This window comes from Euleptes europaea, chromosome 5 (genome assembly GCF_029931775.1).
Source record: "Euleptes europaea isolate rEulEur1 chromosome 5, rEulEur1.hap1, whole genome shotgun sequence".
Lineage (NCBI taxonomy): Eukaryota > Metazoa > Chordata > Lepidosauria > Squamata > Sphaerodactylidae > Euleptes > Euleptes europaea.
Genome location: NC_079316.1, coordinates 17,687,684 through 17,710,183, shown reverse-complemented (window position 1 = coordinate 17,710,183; position 22,500 = coordinate 17,687,684). Strand labels below are relative to the sequence as shown.

At 44.5% G+C, this 22,500-nt stretch overlaps 1 protein-coding gene across 5 annotated transcripts in view; it reads left to right on the top strand.

The window, feature by feature from the left end:
- The window catches only part of NLGN1 (neuroligin 1), a 553,403-nt gene that overhangs the window by 183,871 nt on the left and 347,032 nt on the right, over positions 1-22,500 (top strand). For all 5 annotated transcript variants that reach the window (XM_056849370.1, XM_056849369.1, XM_056849368.1 and 2 more), the window contains one exon: positions 20,942-21,094. In XM_056849370.1, the coding sequence (XP_056705348.1) occupies positions 20,942-21,094 (153 nt within the window). The remainder of the gene's footprint in view (positions 1-20,941; positions 21,095-22,500) is intronic.

Sequence of the window (22,500 nt, the reverse complement as noted above, 5' to 3'; positions counted from 1 at the left end):
TGTTATGAGGGAGAAAAGGAGGTGGGGCTGCCATCTTCAGCAGCTGACACGTGCCTGAAAGTAGAATTTCTGAGTTCCAAAAGGAAACGAGACCCAGACTAATAAATCATAATATGACAGAAGGGAAACTAACTAGAATGGTTTAGTTAATTTCAAGGAGCATAAATCCAAATTCATATCCCTAGATCACTCATATGTTCAGCCCATTTCATAGCAGCCGCTGAGCTGTCCCTCAGCTACAGCTGTAATAATAATAGGGGCACCGGATTTCTTCCAAAGCCCCCTTTTGATATTATTATTTTTTGGTCACTGCCCCATATCCAGCCATACCCAATCCAAACAACGAGGTGTAGCAATGGAACCTGGAACTCTACCACTGCGCCAGACCTAATTAGCTCATTTTTCATTTTGTTTTCTGGAGACCCAAAGGCACCCTGTTCACATTACAGGCTAATGATCTCTAGTGCTACAGTTTTCTAAGAAAAATGAAGGTACAAAGTAGCTGTATCAATTTCTTTAGAAATTGTGCTTCAGCAACGTAGACCACTATACAAAATAAGTGCAATGTTATTTATATTAAATAAACATAGACACAATGGACCATATATATTCTATAACCTGACAAACAACTAAACAACAACTGACAATACAGCTAAACAATGTGTGTAACAGTCAAACAACAAGCAAACAAGAGAGGAGAATAAAGTCATTCTGCTTTGAACTTCGTGTCAAGCATTTATTAATTTCCAGAGAGAGTGACATTGTGTGGCTGCTAGCTTCTTGCAGCCTCAACGGATATTCACCTGGTGAAGTATTGGAACTCTCCTCTCTTGTTTGCTTGTTTTGTCAGGTTATAGAATATATATGGTCCATTGTGTCTATGTTCATTTAATATCAGTATTATAAATATCATTGCACTTATTTTGTGTAGTGGTCTACGTTGCTGAAGCACAATTTCTATTTTGCTATTCTCTACCAGCACGTATTATTTTGTTTGTATCAATTTCTTTGCCTACCAAAAGGGTTTCATGGCTGTGCTTCCTAAGGAATTCATAAATGACGATCTGTTACAGAAGAGTGAAACAGTAAATAATTACATATTTGAGACAGCACACGTCTTGTAAATAAACAGTTGTCCATATAGAAATGTTGTACCAGCAGATAGTGATTACTTCGATAATACAGATTAACTCCCTCCCGTCACACAAGACATAAGCCCTTTCCAGACATTATCTGGAGGTACGACTCATCTAAGTGGGGTTAGCAGGATTATAGCAGCATGTTCTCCCCACCAACCTACACATGTTAATTTAAGTGGGTGTGAAGAGTCTACATGCATAACTCACTGTACATAACTGTACAGTGAAGTTATTTCTGTGAAGTTATTCTAGTTTATGTTTGTTGAAGGTTGTTCGGTCTTCGCCACCTCACCAGGACCTCAAAGGGACAAGATAGCTGCTTCTGGAGGCTTCCATAATGAGAGACAGTGCTGGTTGCCATCTGCATATCGATGACACCCGACACCAAAGCTCCAGGCAATCTCATTATTTTCAGTTGAACACATATAGGTCAGGAACGGAGCTTGCTGCCTTGACCCTGCTTCTCCCACATCTGTATTCATTCTTCTCCTGGAGAACATCTGAGCAAAGGTTACAGTTAATGCATGTACTTAACTATTAAAAATATTGTACTATTCAACTTGTTCTTAGAGAATACTATTGATGGTGATTAGCCAAGATAGCTCAATGAACATAATATCAGAAGAGACCTGCAAGATCAGAGGGCCATCTGGTCCAGCAAACTATTTCCTGCAATGGCTGGTCAGAAACCACCTGGAAGCATAGACGTAGGGTGCAAAATTTTGCCCCCCTCCCAGCATCTAGCAGCCAGAGATATCCTGAACATGCAAGTCCCACTTTGTCAGCATAGGTAATAACCATGACTTTGTCCAACCATTTAAAAAGCCATCTAAGCTAGGACACTCCCACACTCAGAGGCATCATATCTTTGAATAGCAGATGTTTGGGGCAAACATCAGGAGGAGATCTGATGCCTTCACATCCTGCTGATCAGCTTCCCAGAGACATCTAGCATGGTACTGCTGGAAACAGAATTCTGGATTAGATGTAACTAGATCTATCAAGGCAGCTCTTATATTAAGTTTTAAAATCCCTAAATGTAGAAATAGCATGTTTTTTTTAGTGAAAATAAAAAACCAAACCTTGAACTTAATAAACGCTCTTTAGCATTAATGAACTCTGATGGGCCAACGGAATTCCCGTGTGAGCTTAATCCTTCATACCGATAGAGGGAGCACTTCCCTATGCATAAAGTTCTTGTATTTGTGGAGCTTTTCCTTCTGTTGAAACACAGGGTAAAGAATCTGTGGGCCGTGGAGCTCCATGTGCACATTTGAGCCTTTAGGCTTGCAAGAAATCACCATATGGAAGCAAATACAGGTTTATGGAGGAGCATCAAAATGTCAATGCAGTAGGGACTGCGTTGCCTCCTAGCTACTCCAGCGTTGAGCTAAATTTGATGATAAAAATGTGAAAAGGGCACTGATCCATTTCGGGAAGATATATGTCACTACTCCTCAAAATTTGTATTGGAAGTAAGGCACATCCGTAGGCCACTCTCCCACAGTCAGTGTTTAGCACTTTAGGAGGAGGAGGAGGAGGAGGAAGAAGAAGAAGAGGAAGAAGACGACGACTTGGTTTTTATAAGCCGACTTTCTCTGCCACTTAAGGGAGAATCAAACCAGCTTACAATCACTTTCCCTTCCCCTCCCCACAGCAGGCACCTAGTGAGGTAGGTGAGGCTGAGAGAGCACTAAGAGAGCTGTGACTAGCCCAAGGTCACCCAGCTGGCTTTGTGTGTAGGAGCGGGGAAACAAATCCAGTTCACCAGATTAGCCTCCGCCGCTCATGTGGAGGAGTGGGGAATCAAACTCCAGATCAGACTCCACCGCTCCAAACCACCTCTGTTAACCACTACACCACGCTGGCTTAGGATGAGAGATTCATCCTAAGAATCAACAGCTATATTTTTTTCCTCCCAGAAGCCATCTATCCAAACTATATATCCCCTAATAGTTTTGCAACAATCCATTTGTCCTGTAGGTAACCGAGGAGCTAGCTCCAAATTGTACTTGATGTAGTTGGGTGATGCATTGGATGCGCACCCAGCCCCTTGTATATATCATCAGTTTGAAACAATCTCAGAGATTACAATGTTTTTGCCGCTTTCTGCCTTTCATAATTCAGGAGATTCAGGAAATTCTGCACCAAACTTTGCACGTGTGGCAGGAGTTCAAGAAACATACTTTCAATTATTGTTGCTAAGTCACTCAACCAACCTCTGTTGTTACCTTTGTGAAAGCACAACAGCATAATGTCCCTAGAAGACTACAGGACTTACTGAAGCTTGCTTACGCTGGGGGCCAGGAAGGCCCAAGTATCATGGCATGCTGGAGTTTGTGAAAGGACTTCAGTGGTTATCTCTGTTTGCAACCAGTGCCTGGAAAAGCTCTCAGTGTATACCACCTGGGCTTCCAAATTTCACACCCCAATCACAGTTACCTATACATGTGCTAAGTGCAGGAAGTATCACCTTTTTTTCCACACAGAACATTTAAAAGCTTTCACTTTTTGGAAAATGCAATATCTTCATAGGAGAAACACTATTTTATTTGGTTCTCGTAGGTTATCCGGGCTGTGTAACCGTGGTCTTGGTATTTTCTTTCCTGACGTTTCGCCAGCAGCTGTGGCCGGCATCTTCAGAGGAAAGAAAATACCAAGACCACGGTTACACAGCCCGGATAACCTACGAGAACCAATGAACTCTGACCGTGAAAGCCTTCGACACTATTTTATTTATTTGCAGCATCTGTATGCCTCTTTTCTCCCCAAAGGAATCCAAAGGGGCCCATATAAAATACCTAAATACAGTTGCCCAAATAACAAAATTAAACAACAACAAAAGAAACACATCCTAGGCTAGTTCCGATAAACTAGGCTGCCTAATACATGCCCCAAACTGCAAGCCCTACTAAAAGCCAAGGGCCAAGAGCCCTTTAGCTGCTTTCTTTTGGCTCATACCCACGGACATGTGTCTCTGGCCTTGCCCAGGCTTTAACATCTGAACAGAAAGGAGAGCAAACTTATCCAAGATAGAACTCAGCTTTGGGGAGGTTTGGGGAGGGGAGGGACCTCACAGCTATAGAGTCCAATTGCCAAAGTGGCCATTTTCTCCAGGTTAACTGATCTCTATTGGCTGGAGATTAGTTGTAATAGCGGGAGATATCCAGCTAGTACCTGGAGGTTGGCAACCCTCTATGGGGCAGAGAGCTGTTAGGCCACGAGACTAAAGGAAGGGTGACGTGATCTTTCCTACTGTCAGTGGACTGAGAGAGAATAACCTGAAGGAAAGGTAGCTGAAGAACAAGGAAACACACAGCAAGGAAGAAAGGCAAGAAAGAGCTTGTTGGAGTCGGGAGTGTGGAGAAATCTTGCAATTTGAGATTAGGAAGGGATGTATGTTTTTAGATGAGTGAGGGAGCCTAAAGCAACTGCTCAAGAAACAGGCAGGCAATAAGCAGGAACTTGAGGAAATGATGGAGCCCAAGACCCTAGAAGCTAAAATGACTAAACTGAGGCTATCATATTTTGGTCACATGAGAAGACAAGAGTCACTGGAAAAGACAGTCATGCTAGGAAAAGTTGAGGGCAGCAGGAAAAGAGGAAGAGCCAACAGGAGATGGATGGACTCAATAAAGGAAGCCACAGCCCTCAATTTGTGAGATCTGAGCAAGGCTGTCAAAGATAGGACATTTTGGAGGACTTTGATTCATAGGGTCGCCATGAGTCGGAAGCGACTTGACAGCACTTAACACACACAAGAACCAAAGAGAAGGAAGGACTGGGGGGGGGGACAACTAAGGAGGAAGTGGGCAGGCATGGGAGAGAGCTCTAGGCATACAGGTTTGCCACACCTAGAGCATAGACCCTGGTAGCGGAATCCTGGGCTCATGTGGGCATGACAGCATTCTGACTGCAACCCCAAACAGAGCATGAGGACCAAGAGGCAGTGAATGCTAGCAGGGGAGCTGAATTTTGGTTTGAGTTCAACAGCCAGGTCTTTGGTTGCAGGCTTCTCATGCCACTTTTATGATGTGAGCTGATCAAGCAAAACAAGCCTTTAGTCTCCCATTTTATGACCATGAAAACATCCGAGTTAAAATTTCTGATTATTTATGCTTTTGGTTTCGCCATTAGTTACATTTCCCTTCAGACAAAGAAAGAGCTTGCACTGAATTATCATAATGGTAACACTTGAAAATATAGGAAGAATAAAACCTGATGGAGCTTTCATGAAAAGTTCCCATATAATTATATGCAATGAAGGGGCTGTCAGCATTTCCATTGTCTAGCCCACATTTCCAGTAGAAGGTAAGTTATATGAGAGCTCTCGTCTTGCTTTAATTAGAAACTTCTGCAGCTGCTTCCTTTTAAAAGTCTAAAACTCTTCCATGTGTAGCTCCCAATTCATGTTTATTCTATGCAATTATTACAACAGCACTATATGATGTATCCCAACAAAGGGCCAAATCCCAGAGATTTATAACCTGACAGCCCATTCCTGAAAAAACGTCGTGCGGAGTCGGCAAGGAAGAGGCGCAGCGGCGATTCGCACCGATTCGCGCACGCCGGGGGAACGAAAAAAGCCATTTCGCTGCTTTTTTGTTTTTAACGGGGCTAAAAGCCCCATTGAAAAGAGCGAGGCTGCACCTGCTAAAAAGCAAGCATAGCACTGCCGTTCCTGGCGCCGGCGTACCACAGCGAACTTGGTTAGGAAGCCGCCTAACCAGCGGCTCCTCCCCCGGCCCCTCCCCTAGAATGCTCCCTGGTGCCAGCATAGGGGTAAGGCACGGTCCCGCGGTGCTCGGCCGCCGGCGGGACTGGCCTCACTGCCAGCATAAGTGCGTGTAATCGCATGATTACACGCAGTTACACTGGCGGCGAGGTTACGCCGCCTCCAAAGAACTTTCGGCCCAATTCTCAGGAATGGGAGGAGAGACATTCTCTGTGTGTGTTAAGTGCTGTCAAGTCGCTTCCAGCTGATGGCAACCCTAACAGTTAATAACCTCCAAAATGTCCAATCATTAACAGCCTTGCTCAGGTCTTGCAAACTGAGGGCTGTGGCTTCCTTGATTGAGTCACTCAATCTCATGTTGGGTCTTCTTCTTTTCCTGCTGACTTCAACTTTTCCTAGCATTACTGTCTTCTCCAGTGACTTGGGCTTCTCATTATGTGTCCAAAAAAGCACATTCTAGCTGTGTATAATTAATATGCTCATTTCCTTGACTTGCTAAACCATCATGAGGCAGAACTGGGATTAGCTTGCTTGCCTTGGTATCATTGGCTCAAGTTTTCCAGCATCCCCTGGAACAGGTTGCAGGGAGAAACTCTTGATAAGTTACCTATCCAGCTGCATCCCCCAGTAAGCTCTGTTCCCCAGGGCCTGCCCCTCCTTCCCACCTGATTTTAGGCTTTTGCTTCCATTTCCTTTTGACCCTCTGAGTTGCCTTCAGTTGAGTCGGCCACCTGATGAAGAAGAGGACATAAAAACAACCTTGCAGACAGACCAGTGGTCCATCTAGTCCAGCCTACTGTGTCATACAATGCCCAACCAGTTGCTCTGGAGGGCCAAGAAACAGGGCACAAATGCCAAGGCTTTTCCTGATAGCAATGATAGAGAGGTTGGCCATAGATGGACCTATCCTCCATGATTCTGTCTAATGCTCTAAGCATCTGTCAAAGATGTCTGTGGTTCTGGCCTACACCACATCCATTTTCACTGAATTCCACAATTTAGTTACTCATTGAATAAAGCAGTACCTCCTATTGTCTGTCCTGAATCTATTGACCACCAGCTTCAACAGATGCCCTCAAGCTCTAATATTATGAGGGAGAGAGAAAAAATTCTCTCCGCTTTCTTCATCTCATGTGTCATTTTATGAATCAGTATCATGTCTCCAGTTGTCTATTTTTTTTCTAAATTCTAAATTTCTAAAAAAAAATCTAAGTCTGGGGTTTTTCATCCTTGCCTTATAGGAAAGGGGTTCCAGGCCCTTCCTTATCCTGGTTTCAATCTGAGCAGGGGGAGATTTCTATCCCTAATTCTGTCTCTTTGCTTCCAGTCTGTTCTGTGGGGCATGGGCCCTATGCTCTGGATCAGATTCTGTTCCAGAAACTGACTCTGCATTCCTCAAATATCTCTCACACCTTAGCTACAACAACAATAATAATTGGAAGTTTTTTTTCAGGAGAATTCGATTCATATCATATGCATTATCTCACTAATCTTTAAAGCAACCTTGTGAAGTAGGCCAGTACTGTTAGCCCCCTCACCCCCATTTGCAGATGATACAATTGACTTATCTTGGGTCATTTGGCAAATTCATGGCAGAAATTAGAGATTTGAACTGGGGATTTCAGGGCTTAGACTCACAGCCAGTTACTGTTTCCAGTCCTTGGGTCTGTTCGCTATTTCATCTGCCGTGAGGGCTAGAATCACAGCTTACACAAAGCCAGCCTGTTCATAGGGCCACTCAGAGTGTGCTGGTGGTCCTGAAAAAAATGCACCTCCCCCTGTGAGCCATAGCTTCTGGCAAATTCAAGCCTGTGATCAGAGCGAGGCATGAAACCAGGGCTCGCTTTCTGATTTACAAATTAGCTGTCAATTTCAAATGCCTCAAACTCTGCAGTAACAATCAGGTATAAAAATCTGCTCATGTGGGCAGCTCCTTTCAAAATATGGCTTTAAGCAGTACATTAACCAGCACTTAGATTCTAATATTTTTAGAATCTAAGGCTTAGATTCATAATTTTTGCATGCAGACTTGGGGGGAGGGGTAGAATTTGGGATAGGTGAAAGGCCACCTGAAATGCCCTCGAATTAAATTTTCTGTTCCCCCCCCCTTTGCTCATTTTCTTAGCACCACTTTATCTTTCCTCTTGCAATCTGATCCGAACCAATTAAGGATCATTTGGTGATTCACATGGTGTCATAGCACAAGATAGCTAAGCAGACTGGCTATACTGAGGAGGGAGAGAAGTATAAGCAGTTACGGACATTCCTTTTCTTTGCACGTTGCACCACAATAACACCAAAAAATGTGCCCCCTTTGTCCCGGCACAAAGAGAAAATACTAAGCTCTTATTTGCAGATCCTCCCCAGATAGGGTTGCTAACCTCCAGGTGGTGGTGGCTGGGGATCTCCTGCTATTACAACTGATTTCCAACCGATAGCGATCAGTTCACCTGGAGAAAATGGCAATTGAACTCTGTGGCATTGAAGTCCCTCCCCTCCCCAAACCCTGCCCTCCTCAGGCTCCACCCCCAAAGCCTCCCACTGTGGCAAAGAGGGACCTGGCAACCCTGTCCCCAGAACAATACTGACAATGGGGGGGAATCCCCAGCCCACAAACAGGGTTTTGGTTGGGGTAAAGCCCTGACTTGGATGGAAGCTAAGCAGGGTTAGCCTTGGTCAGTATTTGGATGGGAGACCACCAAGGAATTATCAGGGTTGTGATGCGAAGGCAGGCAATGGCAAACCACCTCTGAACGTCTCTTGCCCTGAAAACCCTACGGGGGTCGCCATAAATCAGTCGTTACCTGATAGCAACAAAAAAAGTTTCAGTAAAACCCTACACAAAAGTTTCAGTAAAACCCTACCCTTGGTTTTTAATTCTCTGGGTAACTGTCAGGCCCCTGAGCTATCCCAAAAGGCACAGCTCTAGAAAGGGACTGGAGAAAAATGAGCAGTGCAATTCATGAGCTTGCCTGTCTCCTTTTAGGGACATCCTCCCTCAGCCCTTGTGAATGCAGCTTAACGTAATAACAATGATGATGATGCCCTGCCCCATCAACCTAGCTTTAGAAGTCACAGACAAACAGTCTCTAGATGATAATCAGAATGAGCAGGATGGATTCATAGCAATAAAAGTGTTAATTTTTTTATTTATATACCCTGCTAGTATTAGCCTAGAGAGCTCTGCTGTACAGAGTGGTAAAATGCAGTACTGCAGTCAAAGCTCTGTTCACAACCTGAGCTCGATCCCAATAGAAGTTGGTTTCAGCCTTCCATCGTTCTGAGGTCAGTGAAATGAGTACTCAGCTTGCTGGGGGTAAAGTATGGACAAGTGCGGAAGGCAATGGCAAACCACCCTGTAAACGTCGTGATGTGACATCACCCCATGGTGCTTGCATAGTGTAGTGATTAAGAGTGGTGGTGTAGTGGTTAAGAGCCAGTGTGGTGTAGTGGTTAAGAGCAGTGGTTTGGAGTGGTGGACTCTAATCTGGAGAACCGGGTTTGATTCCCCACTCCTCCACATGAGCAGCAGACTCTTATCTGGTGAACTGGATTTGTTTCCCCACTCCTACACATGAAGCCAGCTGGGTGACTTTGGGCTAGTCACATCTCTCTCAGCCTCACCTACCTCACAGGATGTATGTTGTGGGGAAGAGAAGGTGATTTTAAGCCGATTTGATTCTCCCTTAAGTGGTAGAAAAAGTCGGCATATAAAAACCAACTCTTCTTCTTCTTTACCTTTAATATTGACCTGAGATGTGGAATGATAGTATTGCCTGATCTCAGAAGCTAAGCTGAGTTGGTACTTGGAAGAGAAACCTCCAAGGAAGACTGCAGAGGAAGATGCTGGCAAACCACCTCTGCTTAATCACTTGCTCCGAAAACCCCACCAGGGGTCGCTATAAGTTGGCTACAACTTGACGGCACTTTACACACAGAGAGTATTGGCCTGAATGGAGCAGTACAAGTTGACACATTTGAAAAAAGACAGGTCTCTGCCCCATGTTGCTTGCCATCTAAAGATGCAGACGGTATATATAATCTGCAAAAGTAAGTGGCTGGGGTTTAAAGAGATCTAGGATTTCGTCTGGTGCATCTCTCATAGGTATCATGTAATGCAATTTTAATGGGAGTTTTTCAGAGTAAGATTTGCAGTGGCTATTAAAATGAAGAAGGAAATGTCTAGAGTCCCCTGGACCTCAACTGACATACAATCTGGCAAGAAAAACCTCTATTACAGTTATACAGGCTTCTGTCTTCTAATTATACCAAATACCTTGGAAATTTATTTTCAAATGTCAAGAGCGGAAACTTGGGATGTACCGCATAAAAAGCAGTCTTCAGCTATTGCCCAAAATCGTGGTCGTTCCTGATTGTATCTATCAGTACAGACTTAGAAGAGTAAAAGAGGCAGAGTGGAAATATCTCTGTTATATGAATGTATAAAAGATACCATGGGAGAAAGAGCCTGTAATATAGTAATTGGAGTGTTGGACTAAGACCTGGGAGACTCTAGTTCAAGTCTCCATTCAGCTACCAAGCTAGGTAGAATAACCCCTCCTCAAACCCCGCCCTCCTAGGCTTTGCCTCAAAAACCTCCTGCTGGTGGCGAAGAGGGACCTGGCATCCCTATAGGACACTGACAGAACGAGATTCTGTTCTTAATCTTAAAAGTATCTTTGGGGGAAGAAGAAGAAGAGTTGTTTTTTATATGCTGACTTTCTCTACCACTTAAGGGAGAATCAAACAGGCTTACAACCACCTTCTCTTCCCCTTCCCACAACAGACACCCTGAGAGGTAGGTGGGGCTGAGAGAGCTGTGAGTAGCCCAAGGTCACCCAGCTGGCTTCGTGTGTAGGAGTGGGGAAACCAATTCAGTTCACCAGATTAGCCTCCACCGCTCATGTGGAGGAGTGGGGAATCAAACCCGGTTCTCCAGATCAGACTCCACCGCTCCTAACCACTGCTCTTAACCACTACACCAGGATGATGGAGGTCAAATCTATATGCACAACAAAATTAATTGATAGCACAGATTATACCACTTCAGAGTGCAGTTGAGGGCTTCTATTTCAGCATGCAGACATGTAAAATTGCTCCCTGGAATTAGACTAGTGTGCAAAAATCTTTCTCCTTGATAAGATACCAGGGCAGAAAAAAGAAAAGAAAAGAAAAGAAGCATAGTCAAGTGGCTATAAAGTGTCATTTCCCAGCATTCAGTTTGTGGTCAGCAATGATACGGGAGAGTTTTGCTGTGCGTGTAAATCCAGCCTTAGGGTTTTGCAAGCATTCCTCCCTCCCACCCCCAGTTTTTCTGCCTCAAGGTTGCTCACATGGTTGACCCCAGTCCCATTTGCGTGAACGTCATCAACATTATCTTGGGAGTGGGGGCAGCCTTGTGCGAGTCCTTTGTTGGAGAGAATACAGAGATGAAACTCCAGTTTGGGAGCAAAGGGGATTTCTCATCCCTGCTATTTCATATTGAAGAGTCCTGTTTTGCTTCTCCCTTAATGCTACTGGACCCATGGTTGAGAGCCAGTGTGGTGTAGTGGTTAAGAGCGGTGGACTCTGATCTGGAGAACCGGGTTTGATTCCCCACTCCTCCACATGAGCAGCGGATGCTAATCTGGTGAACTGGGTTGGTTTCCCCAATCCAACACATGAAGCCAGCTGGGTGACCTTGGGCTAGTCACACTCTCTCAGCCTCACCTACCTCACAGGGTGTCGGTTGTGGAGAAGGGAAGGGAAAGTGATTGTAACCCGGTTTGAGTCTTCCTTAAGTGGTAGAGAAAGTCGGCATATAAAAAACAATTCTGCTTCGTTTGTTTAAATTTTGGGGACTATTTTGTTTCCTCACACCCACTTTTTGTTATCTGTAAAACAGACACAATCTCAGCGTTATACTTTGTGGGTGTATTATGAGTTGAATCCCACAGAAAATCTTTGCTGATGGAAGGCATTTTCGCCAATGGAGCACAGCTTCCTTGCCTCCCCTGACCTTCTACGCCTCAAAATGTCCCCCAGGACATGGTGACAGCACCCCCCCAGGAACAGTATGAGGTGGGAGTAAGAGGTTTGAAGCAGCAGTAAAAATAATTGAAAATTGCCCCCCCTTGCGTTAAGGGAAATTTTTTGTTGTATCCAAAAGTATGACATAAATTGACATAAAAAAATGCATAGTTTAAAAAAATGCAGGATGCAGACAAATCTACAGAACTGATGCTAGAAAGTGTCAAACCTGAGCAGTTTAGAAAAAAATATAAACCTGGAAAAAAATTAAACAGAGAATACTCATTTAGGAAAATGATCAATATTCTTTCTGGACGCTGTGGAAATGGAGAGCTTAGAGTTAAGGCCTCACTGTTTATAGTTGCCAAGTGGAGCGAACCACCTCTCGGTTCACAGAAGAAGTGGATTTCCTCTAGGTCAGTGTTGAGATCTTTGACAATGCAGTGTAGAGAAAATGTATATCATCTCTATTCTTATCTGCTGTGGCATGTGGATAAATTGAGAGGAGTTTGCAGTACTGCCTGTCCTTAACCTTTCGGAGCATAATATTCAGAAGGAAGTCGTAAAAAAAAGGCTTTATATCGGCTGAATTTATTCAGAGAATCCTTTCTACCTTGAATTTTGCTTTAGACTGGAATGTAAGCCGGGTTTTCTTTTCCCTACCCTCAAGGAAAACTGCCCCGTTTCTTCAAAATACCCTAGTAATTTGTTGTTGTTGCCCTGGTCTAAACTTTGCTACCCAGATTTCATTATTGCTCGCAGTCGGTGCTCTGTAATTCTATGTAATTTTAATTAAAGATGAATTCTTAAACAATCTCCTCCTGTGCTACCTCCAAGCATACAATTAGCCATGTACAGTTTCTGCTGTGAACAGTCATTTAGTGATTTCCAAATTAATAATTTATTGGCTCCTCCACTTGTGCCAGGGCTAGAAAAAGCCAATGCAGTGGGTAAATAGCCATCAGGAGGCAAATAAGGAAATGACCCCAAAGGGCCTTGCAGGGCTTGGCGTATGCTTTTAGGGTTTTTTTCCTGGATGGTCAGTGAAAATACTGGACTGTCTGGGTCAATACCAGACACCTGGGAACCTTAGCAGGGCTTAGGGTTGCCAGCTCCGGGTTGAGAAATACCTGGAGTCTTTGGGGGTGGAGCCTGAGGATGGTGGGGTTTGGAGAGGGGAGGGACTTCAATGCCATAGTGTCCAATTCCCAAAGCGGCCATTTTCTCCAGGTGAACTCATCTGTCGACTGGAGATTAGTTGTAATATCAGGAGGTCTCCAGCCACCGCCTGGAGGTTGGCAGCCCTAGAGGGGCTGTACTTGAATTTTAGTTTCAGAAACCAAGGCCTGATTGAAATGTGACATTGGGGAGGCAAAAGTATTTTCTACATGGCCTTCCTCTCTGACGGTCTCTTGGTTCAACTGGGCTTCCATGCAAATAAGGTTGCCAGGTCCCTCTTCGCTACCTGCAGGAGGTTTTTGGGGTGGAGCCTAAGGAGAGTGGGGTTTGGGGAGGGAGGGACTTCAATGCCATAGAGTCCAATTGCCAAAGAGGCCATTTTCTCCAGGTGAACTGATCTCTATCGGGTAGAAATCAGTTGTAATAGCAGATCTCCAGCTACTACCTGGAGGTTGACAACCCTAGGTGTCAAAGAACAAACATAATGCACATGTTGATTTCTTTTGGGAAATGTCTTTGATGTACCTAAAATTTCTATAGTCCCCCCTTTGAATCCATGTATAAAAGTAGAGGGTTGATTTTAAAAAAATTATATTATTCTGATGCCCTGCATGGTCTAAATACCAGAACTGGTCTACATTTATGTGATCACCTTCCCTACTGTCATCAAGAATGCTGAAGATATCTGTAAAGGCAGCTAGAGTTCGAACACATCTGGTGAATGGTAGCTGTGTGGGGCGGTTGACTTGCAAAGACTTTGCTCACAGGTAGGTCAAGGCCCTTGGGGAGGGACATCAGTTCAAGCAAAGAGACAGGCTGTCCAGCCCTGACCCTGCTAAGCCCACCCTGAGATCCAGTTTTAACAACAACAACAAAAACCAGAAACAGTTTTTTTTTTGTTCTGCGGTCACACTAGGGACCTTGACCTGCAAATGAGGACCTCACAGTAGGGCTGTCGATTCGGTTCGTCCCGAACCAAAAAACAGCTGAATTTCCCCCGATTCGGTGGTTTTTCGGTTTGGATTGAACCAAACTCAAAAAAGGTGGGAAAACGTGGAGCCGAATTCGGCGAGTTCGAGGTGTTCGTGAATAAATTCAGCAAATTCAGGCCCTTTAAACAGATCTGCGCCTTCCAGCTGGATGGCGCAGATCTGTTTCCCCCCCCCCCCGTGCCTTCAGGGGGATCTGTCCCCCCCCCCCCGCGCCTGGGCAGGCGGCGCCCAGCACTTGAAAGACCCGGCCGAATTTTTCCCCGAACTCTAGATCTTGTACCGAATTTCGCGGATCCGAAGCAGGGGAGTTTGGACTTCGGCACATCCTGAATTTAAAAGGGACAAATTTTGCCGAAGCCGAACTTTACCGAATTTTTTTTTCTCAACAGCCCTACCTCACAGTTGGTCCCTGACCTGGGGAGCAAAAGCATTTCCAAGATTGCATCCTGGCAGATGTTTGTTCTGTTCAAACAGTAAACCAGCATTCACATTGTCTCTTTATATACAAAGGAGTACAGAAATCTGGATAACCGCAGCATGTTAGGCATGAAGCCTAACAGATAAAAGAAAGTATTTCTTCGCACAATGCATCATTAAATTGTGGAACTCCCTGCCCCAAGATGTGGTGATGGCTGCCAACTTGGAAGGCTTGAAAAGGGGAGGGGACATTTTCAGGAGGAGAGGGATATTTATGGCTACTAGTAAAAATGGATACTTGTCATGATGCATACCTATTCTCTCCAGCATCAGAGAAGCATGCCTGTTATATTAGATGCTGTGGAAAACAAGCAGGACAATGCCGCTGCAGTCGTCTTGTTTGTGGGCTTTCTAGAGGCCCCTGGTTGGCCACTGTGTGAACAGACTGCTGGACTTGGTGGACCTTGGTCTGATCCAGCATGGCCTTTTTATGTTCTTATGTAAGCAAAGTGCAGATATAATGAAGAAGAAGAGTTGGTTTTCATATGCCGACTTTCTCTACCACTTAAGGAAGAATTAAACCTGCTTACAATCACCTTCCCTTCCCCTCCCCACAACAGACACCTTGTGAGGTAGGTGGGGCTGAGAGAGCTCTAAGAGAGCTGTGACTAGCCCAAGGTCACCCAGCAGGCTTCATGTGTAGGAGTGGGGGAAACCAACCCGGTTTACCAGATTAGCGTCCACCGCTCAAAACCTCCACTCTTAACCACTACACTATGCTGGCTCTCCATGCTGAAGTATACGGTTTGCATGACCACCAATTGTGGCTTGCCTTACCCACCACTTTTTGGGGGTACTTGTGGTCTCTTTCTTGAATGAAACTGGGAAAAATGGGGTGCACGTTGCTGTTATTTGTATCCTGAGTAGGGTTGCCGACCTCCAGGTGCTGGCTGGAGATCTCCTGGGATTTACTAGCGATTTCCAGGCGATAGAGATCAGTTTACTTGGACACAATGGCCACTTTGGAAAGTGGGCTCCATGGCATTTTACCCCTTCAAAGTCCCTCCCCTTCCCAAACCCCACCCTCCTCAGTCTCCACCCCCCAAATCTTCCAGACCAATAGTTCCAACCCTAATCCTGAGCCACACATATAGGAAGAAGGCAACGGTATATTTACTTCAGAATTTACATGGTCATTGCAGTGGTGGACCTACATTTTTGGGGCGCTGAAGCTTGAACTGTTATGGGGGCCCCTTCACAACCAGCAACAATAGGGTAACATACAGCAAGGTCTAAAGGGTCTAGCTGCCCTTGCAAATTTACTATTGCAGTAAACAATAACATACTGTATATATAGTAATAATAATAATATAATAGTAATAAAATAATAATATGGTAATAATATACATACATACACACACACACACATATAGATACAGTGGGAAATTGTAATGACTGATCAATGAAATATAAAATATACCCAAAGGCCAAAGCATTGACTAACACATACAAAAGGGATACAGTTACAGCCATAAAGTTGTTATTAGTTCATTTTACTTTTTTCCTTATCAAATATATATTTTATTCAACAGTACTGTCCCAAAAAATGCCCCAAACCAATCACATTCTGCAAAGTAAATACTGAACAGATAAAATGTACAAGTGGAACAATAGTTATATAAAAACTCAGTAGATGGCACTGGGGAGGACCGAAGATGCCATGAGGAAGAATGACTCAGATAAACCATTGTAAAGGCATTACCATTGACATGACACATGTGAATGTTGAACTGTCTACAAAGAATTCTACCACTAGAAATACAGTAAATAAGAAATAAGCCAGGTCTGCCACTTCCAAAAACCTCAACTGAATAAGCAAAATATAAAATGTTTACGCTAGAAAACAGAAATATCTCAGTAAATATGGGAACTGAAGCACTAGTTGCTTGTTAATGAAACCAGTAGAAATATACACATTAAATAGGATTACCAACCTCCAGGTACTAGCTGGAAATCTCCTGCTATTACAACTGATCTCCAGCCATTAGAGATCAGTTCACCTGGAGAAAATGGCCTCTTTGGCAATTGGATTCTATGGCATTGAAGTCCCTCCCCTCCCCAAACCCCGCCCTCCTCAGGCTCCACCCAAAAAAACCTCCCACTGGTGGCAAACAGGGAACTGGCAACCCTAAACATGAACAAAAAGTCACACCACCCAACATCAATGAGCGGAAAAAAGTATGGATTCTTTCTCTAAAAGTGTGTGGTTGTCCTCAACAAGGGCCAGGACTTTTTTGGCCCTGGCCCCAGCTGGATGGAATGCTCTTATGAGTAACATCAGGGCCCTGCAGGACCTTCAGAAGTTCCACAGGGCCTGTAAAACAGAACTATTCCACCAGGCCTACAATTGAGGGCAACTACAGGTTGTCATCATTAATGGCCTCCCTTCCTTCTCCTCCTTGGGGCTTCTGATATGAGGATTTGGCTGCTTGGCCAGGCCTCCAACGGCCCTGTAATTATATGAGTACCATCTTGTTAACTGTATTGAATGGTTTTATGAATTTTATTAATTACTTATGAATTTTAGATATATATGATTTTATTATGATTGTTGTTACCTGCTGTCAGGTAAGAGAGAGGAATGGGGATCTTCAGTAGCTGCCACCACTCTGGTGTAAGCCTAACTCAAGAAGGCCCAGAGCACTAGGGCTGTTGAAAAAAAAATTGGTAAAATTCAGATTCGGCAAAATTCGGCCCACTTTTATTCGGGAAATGCCGAAGTCCGAACTCCCCCGCTTCGGGTCCGTGCAATTCGGCATGAGGTCCGGAGTTCGGGGGAAAATTCGGCTGAATAAAGCCATTAAAATCACAACCGCACCTTTCGGCAACTCCGGGGGGGCATTTTTGGGGGTAGAGGTCCCAAACTTTCAGCGTAGCTTCAAAGGACCCTTCTTGCAATAACCCCCAAGTTTTGTAAAGATTGGATCAGCGGGGGCTGAGATATGGATCCCGAAAGGGGTCCCCCCTCCTTAATGTGCATTTGCAATTAGCAGAGCTTGCCGCCCACTGGAAGCTCCCAGCCCCGACAAACAGCTGAGCTGTGAAGAGCAAGGGCGGGGCAGGTGCGAAGAAGTCTGCAAACCATCAAAGCAACACAATCATTCAAACCATCACGTTTGCAACCATGCAAAACAACACCTGATGCCTGGGAGTTTGCAAACCATGGAAAGGGACAGAAGAAGTTTGCAAACCATGCAAAGCAACACAACCATGCAAAGCAACATGTTTGCAACCATGCAAAGCAACACCTGACGCCTGGGAGTTTGCAAACCATGGAAAGGGACAGAGGCATGCTAGCTAAGCATCAGGAGTAGGATGGGGTGGAATTTCCCCTTTTGCATCGGACTCGGGACCAGGAAAATGCATTCTTTAAGTCACAATTTGAAAACAATTTTTGAGCAAGCATCAAAATAGACCTAACCGATCTTATGAATGAGGGAAAACCTGGGGACACACAACTGAAGCCCCCCCCCCTCAATCCAGGGAGAGAGAGACTGGAGGGGGCACCCCCCCAGACATAACGAGCGAAAGCCCCCTTTGGCTTCCCCCCCACCCACAGAAACTGCTCCCTCCCCCCACACACACAAACTCTGCTTCCCCCCCCCCCACATACACACACAGGAGAAAAAATATAGATTAAAGCCCCAAAAGGGGTCTTCCTGTGGATGTCTTTTGTTCCATCAGGAGGGACTTGGAGGACTGGGTAATCCAATACAGTTCCATTTAAGCACGGGAGGTTTTGCCTTGGATTTGCCGCTGTCGAGATGCACATAGGATTGGCTGATCCCATTCATCCCAACAGGGAAAAGGGGGGCATATCTCAGCCCCCGCTGATCCAATCTTTACAAAACTTGGGGATTCTTTCAAGAAGGCTCCTCTGAAGCTACGCTGAAAGTTTGGGGTCTCTACCCCCAAAAATGCGCCCCCTGCAGCCACGGAAAGGAGCGAATGTGTGCTGTAAATGGAATAAAAATGCACATTAAGGGGGGACCCCTTTTGGGGCCCATATCTCAGCCCCTTTGATCCAATCTTTACAAAACTTGGGGATTCTTGCAAGAAGGCTCCTCTGAAGCTACGCTGAAAGTTTGGGGGCTGTACCCCCAAAAATGCACCCCCTGCAGCCACGGAAAGGAGCGAATGTGCACAAGCACCCCCCCCCCACAGGGATTTCTCTCACACACAAACAGATACTCTCTCTTTCTCTCCCCGGCTGGGCCACGCAGCAGCTGGGCTCATGCACTCAATCGCGACTGACTGGCCAGAAGAAGACCCAGCTTGGCCACCGATTGGCCGGGGGAGAATGCTGCTTACTAACTGACGGTTATGCTGCTGCGCCGAACCCTGAATTTGCCGAATTTATTCACCAAACACCCCGAACTCACTGAATTCGGCTCCCCGTTTTCCCGCCTTTTTTGAGTTCGGTTCCATCCGAACTAAAAACCGCCGAATCAGGGGAAATTCGGCTGTTTTTCAGTTCGGGACGAACCAAATCGACAGCCCTACAGAGCACCATCCCTGCCCCTGGCTGCTTCTTCTCCCAGCAGGGTGTACTTTCTAGGTGACCAAATAAGGCGGGAGGACCCAGGGCAGAGTAACAAACAGTTTATTAAAAAGGTCTAATAATAATTATAACTCAAGCCACAATAGGACGACAAAACCAATAAAAGCAGGCAATCAAACAAATAAAAACCCTATCACATCTTTACTATCCCAAGCCCTCTCCTAGCACTAGGCCTCAGGCTAACTCACCCCTTTCTGGAGGCGGGATCCCTCTGTCTGCAGCAGCCTCTCCCCAGCCCTGCTCCCTAGTAATGAACCTCCTCCCTTTTCAGGCAAGGCATTTTATTCCTTCTTCCCAAGCACCCCTCCCTAACCCCCGATTGGCTCTAGCCTTCCCTCCAGATTTTCTTCCACCAGTCACAAGGCCCAGAGGGTACCTAGGAGATGTAGGCGTGGTAACTACTTTAATATAGGCCTCCCTAGGGTCATGGCACCTGTGCTGAACCCGGCTTTGACTGGGAATGAGGGAGGGCTATAAATTTAAATAATAATAATAATAATAATAATAATAATAATAATAATAATAATAATATAGAGAAGTAGAAGGTCATTAGAGGGGGCTTGTTAGGCTAAAGAGGTGAAAATCTGATTTTTGGTGTTAAAATGTACAAGCAAGACAAGTATAGCCTGAATTGAGAATTCAGATGTCTTTTTATGGTTACGATTGGCTCTAGCTGTGCACCAATTAAGGATTTGAGGATCCAGCTGCCAAAATGTAGACTATGAATAGATTCAGAGAGCCCTTACAACTGGGGGTTTGAACGCTGTGCATATGGTTGGCAGGTCCGTCTTCACTACCGGTGGGAGGTTTTGGGGGTGGAGCTGAGGAGGGTGGGGTTTTGGGAGGGGAGGGACTTCAATGCCATATAGGGTTGCCAACCTCCAGGTACTAGCTGGAGATCTCCTGCTATTACAACTGATCTCCAGCCGATAGAGATCAGTTCACCTGGAGGAAATGGTCGCTTTGGCAATTGGACTCTATGGCATTGAAGTCTCTTCCCTCCCCAAACCCCGCCCTCCTCAGGCTCCACCCCAAAAACCTCCCACTGGTGCCGAAGAGGGACCTGGCAACCCTAATGCCATACAGTCCAATTGCCAAAGCGGCCATTTTCTCCTGGTGAACTGATCCCTATTGGCTGGAGATCAGTTGTAATAGAAGGAGATCTCCAGCTAGTACCTGGAGGTTAGTAAACATAAGTACCTGGAGGTTGGCAACCCTAGCTGTGTACCAATTACGGATTTGAGGATCCAGCTGCTAAAATATAGTCTATGAATAGATTCAGAGAGCCCTTACAGCTGGGGTTCAAGCCTCCGAGAAAATTTTGAAATTTGACAAATTACAGGGACATTTTGAGGCCATATGAAATGGGTATTAGAGCACATTCTAAAGTCAATATTAAGTACTTCAACCCATTGGCTTATAATTCTATCACTAAAGAAACTCCATCGATTTTGTTGAGAAATTTACTCATTAAAAAAAAAGTTGCTTCAGGGGGCCCCTCTGGGATTAGGGCCCCTGAAGCTTAAGCTTCATTAGTTTCACAGTAGATCTGCCTCTGGGTCATTGTAATCCTGTGGCCAAAATGATCATGTGAAAGAAAACCCAAAAGGTTATCGAGCAGACTTGGAATTGATGTGAAAATCCCACCATCTTGAGATCATGGGCTTTGCCAAGATGGGATAGAGAGATTTTCTTTTGACTGTATCAAAGCCATCTCTGTGGTAACTCATCCGTGTTGCTTGGGAAACACTTTTAAAATACAGCTCGGGAAAGAAAGGTAACAAGCTAGGAATCTCGCTTGGATCACGCCGTTTCGGGGATAACGTATTTCTCCATGTTTTTCTTCCAGACATTCGAGATAGTGGGGGGCCCAAACCAGTGATGGTGTATATTCATGGAGGGTCCTACATGGAAGGCACAGGAAATTTATATGATGGCAGTGTGCTGGCGAGTTATGGCAATGTGATAGTCATCACCGTCAACTACCGGCTTGGGGTACTTGGTAAGAGAGAATCCGATTTTAACTTGCCTTACCTGATACTCTTTGTATTGACCACAACACTATTTACCGAGCCTGCGGGCTTTTTTCCAAGGTTTCTTTTGTGTGAAAAAACGAGGTTTGTATGCTGAGGGTTGCAATTTGTTATTATGCATACTAACCCAAAATTATGCTCCACTTTGATGACACAGAAACACAGTGCAGATGTTCAGAATGATATGCTGCTTTGTTCTCTCCAAGTATCCTGTATTAACATTACAGTAATTAGTCTTACATATTGTAGTGGGATTTAAAACAAATTGCAGGTCCTCTCTCGGATGTAGCTTTTTTGTTCTGGATATTGTGCTGCCAGATTCCTTATGTTTCTCTGGACTTCCGGATAGTCAGAGTGTTTGAGAAATATGTTTTTATATTTAGTTTTGGTCTTGGAGAAATGTATTGTGCTAATACTGTTTTATGCAACACAAATGAACACATTTCCTCCCCCCCGCAATTGTGATTCTAGTTAGCTGCTGTTTCCAAAATGTTACATACAGCAGTGTTCATTTGTGGCATAGACCAGATTATTTCTTAGCTGTGGTTCTGGGGGAAAAAAAAGAGTTTGTTGCATTCTGTTGTTTACTTCTGAATAGTCCCTGCAGAAAACATTACACAATATATTGAATTCTGGATGCTGTTGTTATAAACTTTTCATGGAAGACTATAATGCAACAAAATTGTTTAGGCAAGAGGTGGTGTGATTTATAGGCAGAGGTTCACCTCGTACAACCTTTAAGTATTCTTAGCACTGATAGAAGACCACTTGATCATTAGATTTGTTCTCTTGTTCTCTGTGGATGTAATCTTCTTTGAACTTTTGAATTTTGTCTTCTGGCTGCCTCAGTTAACAGTTTGGGGGGGGGCATTCATCCACTATTTTAAAACCCTATGGTAATAAGAAAATAGATGCATTTGTAGAAATATGAACTTTGCTTTTTTGGCCTTCTTGGTTGTCAATGGTTCTGAACGCAGTGTACCTTTGGTACATTTTTTGTCATTTTACCTTTTCTCTTTCACAGGGACACAGTGAAATTCAATAGCTCTGCGTGGCACATCATGAAATATCCAAACCCTACTTTGATTTGTATCAGATTCCTTTTGCATAGCTACTTGGCCTCTTCTTTGCTTTCTTGGGGCAATTAAATATTGACCTGTAATCTCTAGGGCCATGTTGTGCATTAATTTGCAATTCACTGTTGTAGTTGGTATGCAAGATCATCTTTCTGTTTAGCATAAGTTTCTTGTTTCTGATCTGTGCGTATGTGTGTGTGTGTGTGTGTGTGTGTGTGTGTGTGTGTGTGTACGTGGTGGTTCCATTTACCTTCTGCCTTTCAAACCATTTTCCTGTGCAATCAAATCAAAAGGGGGGA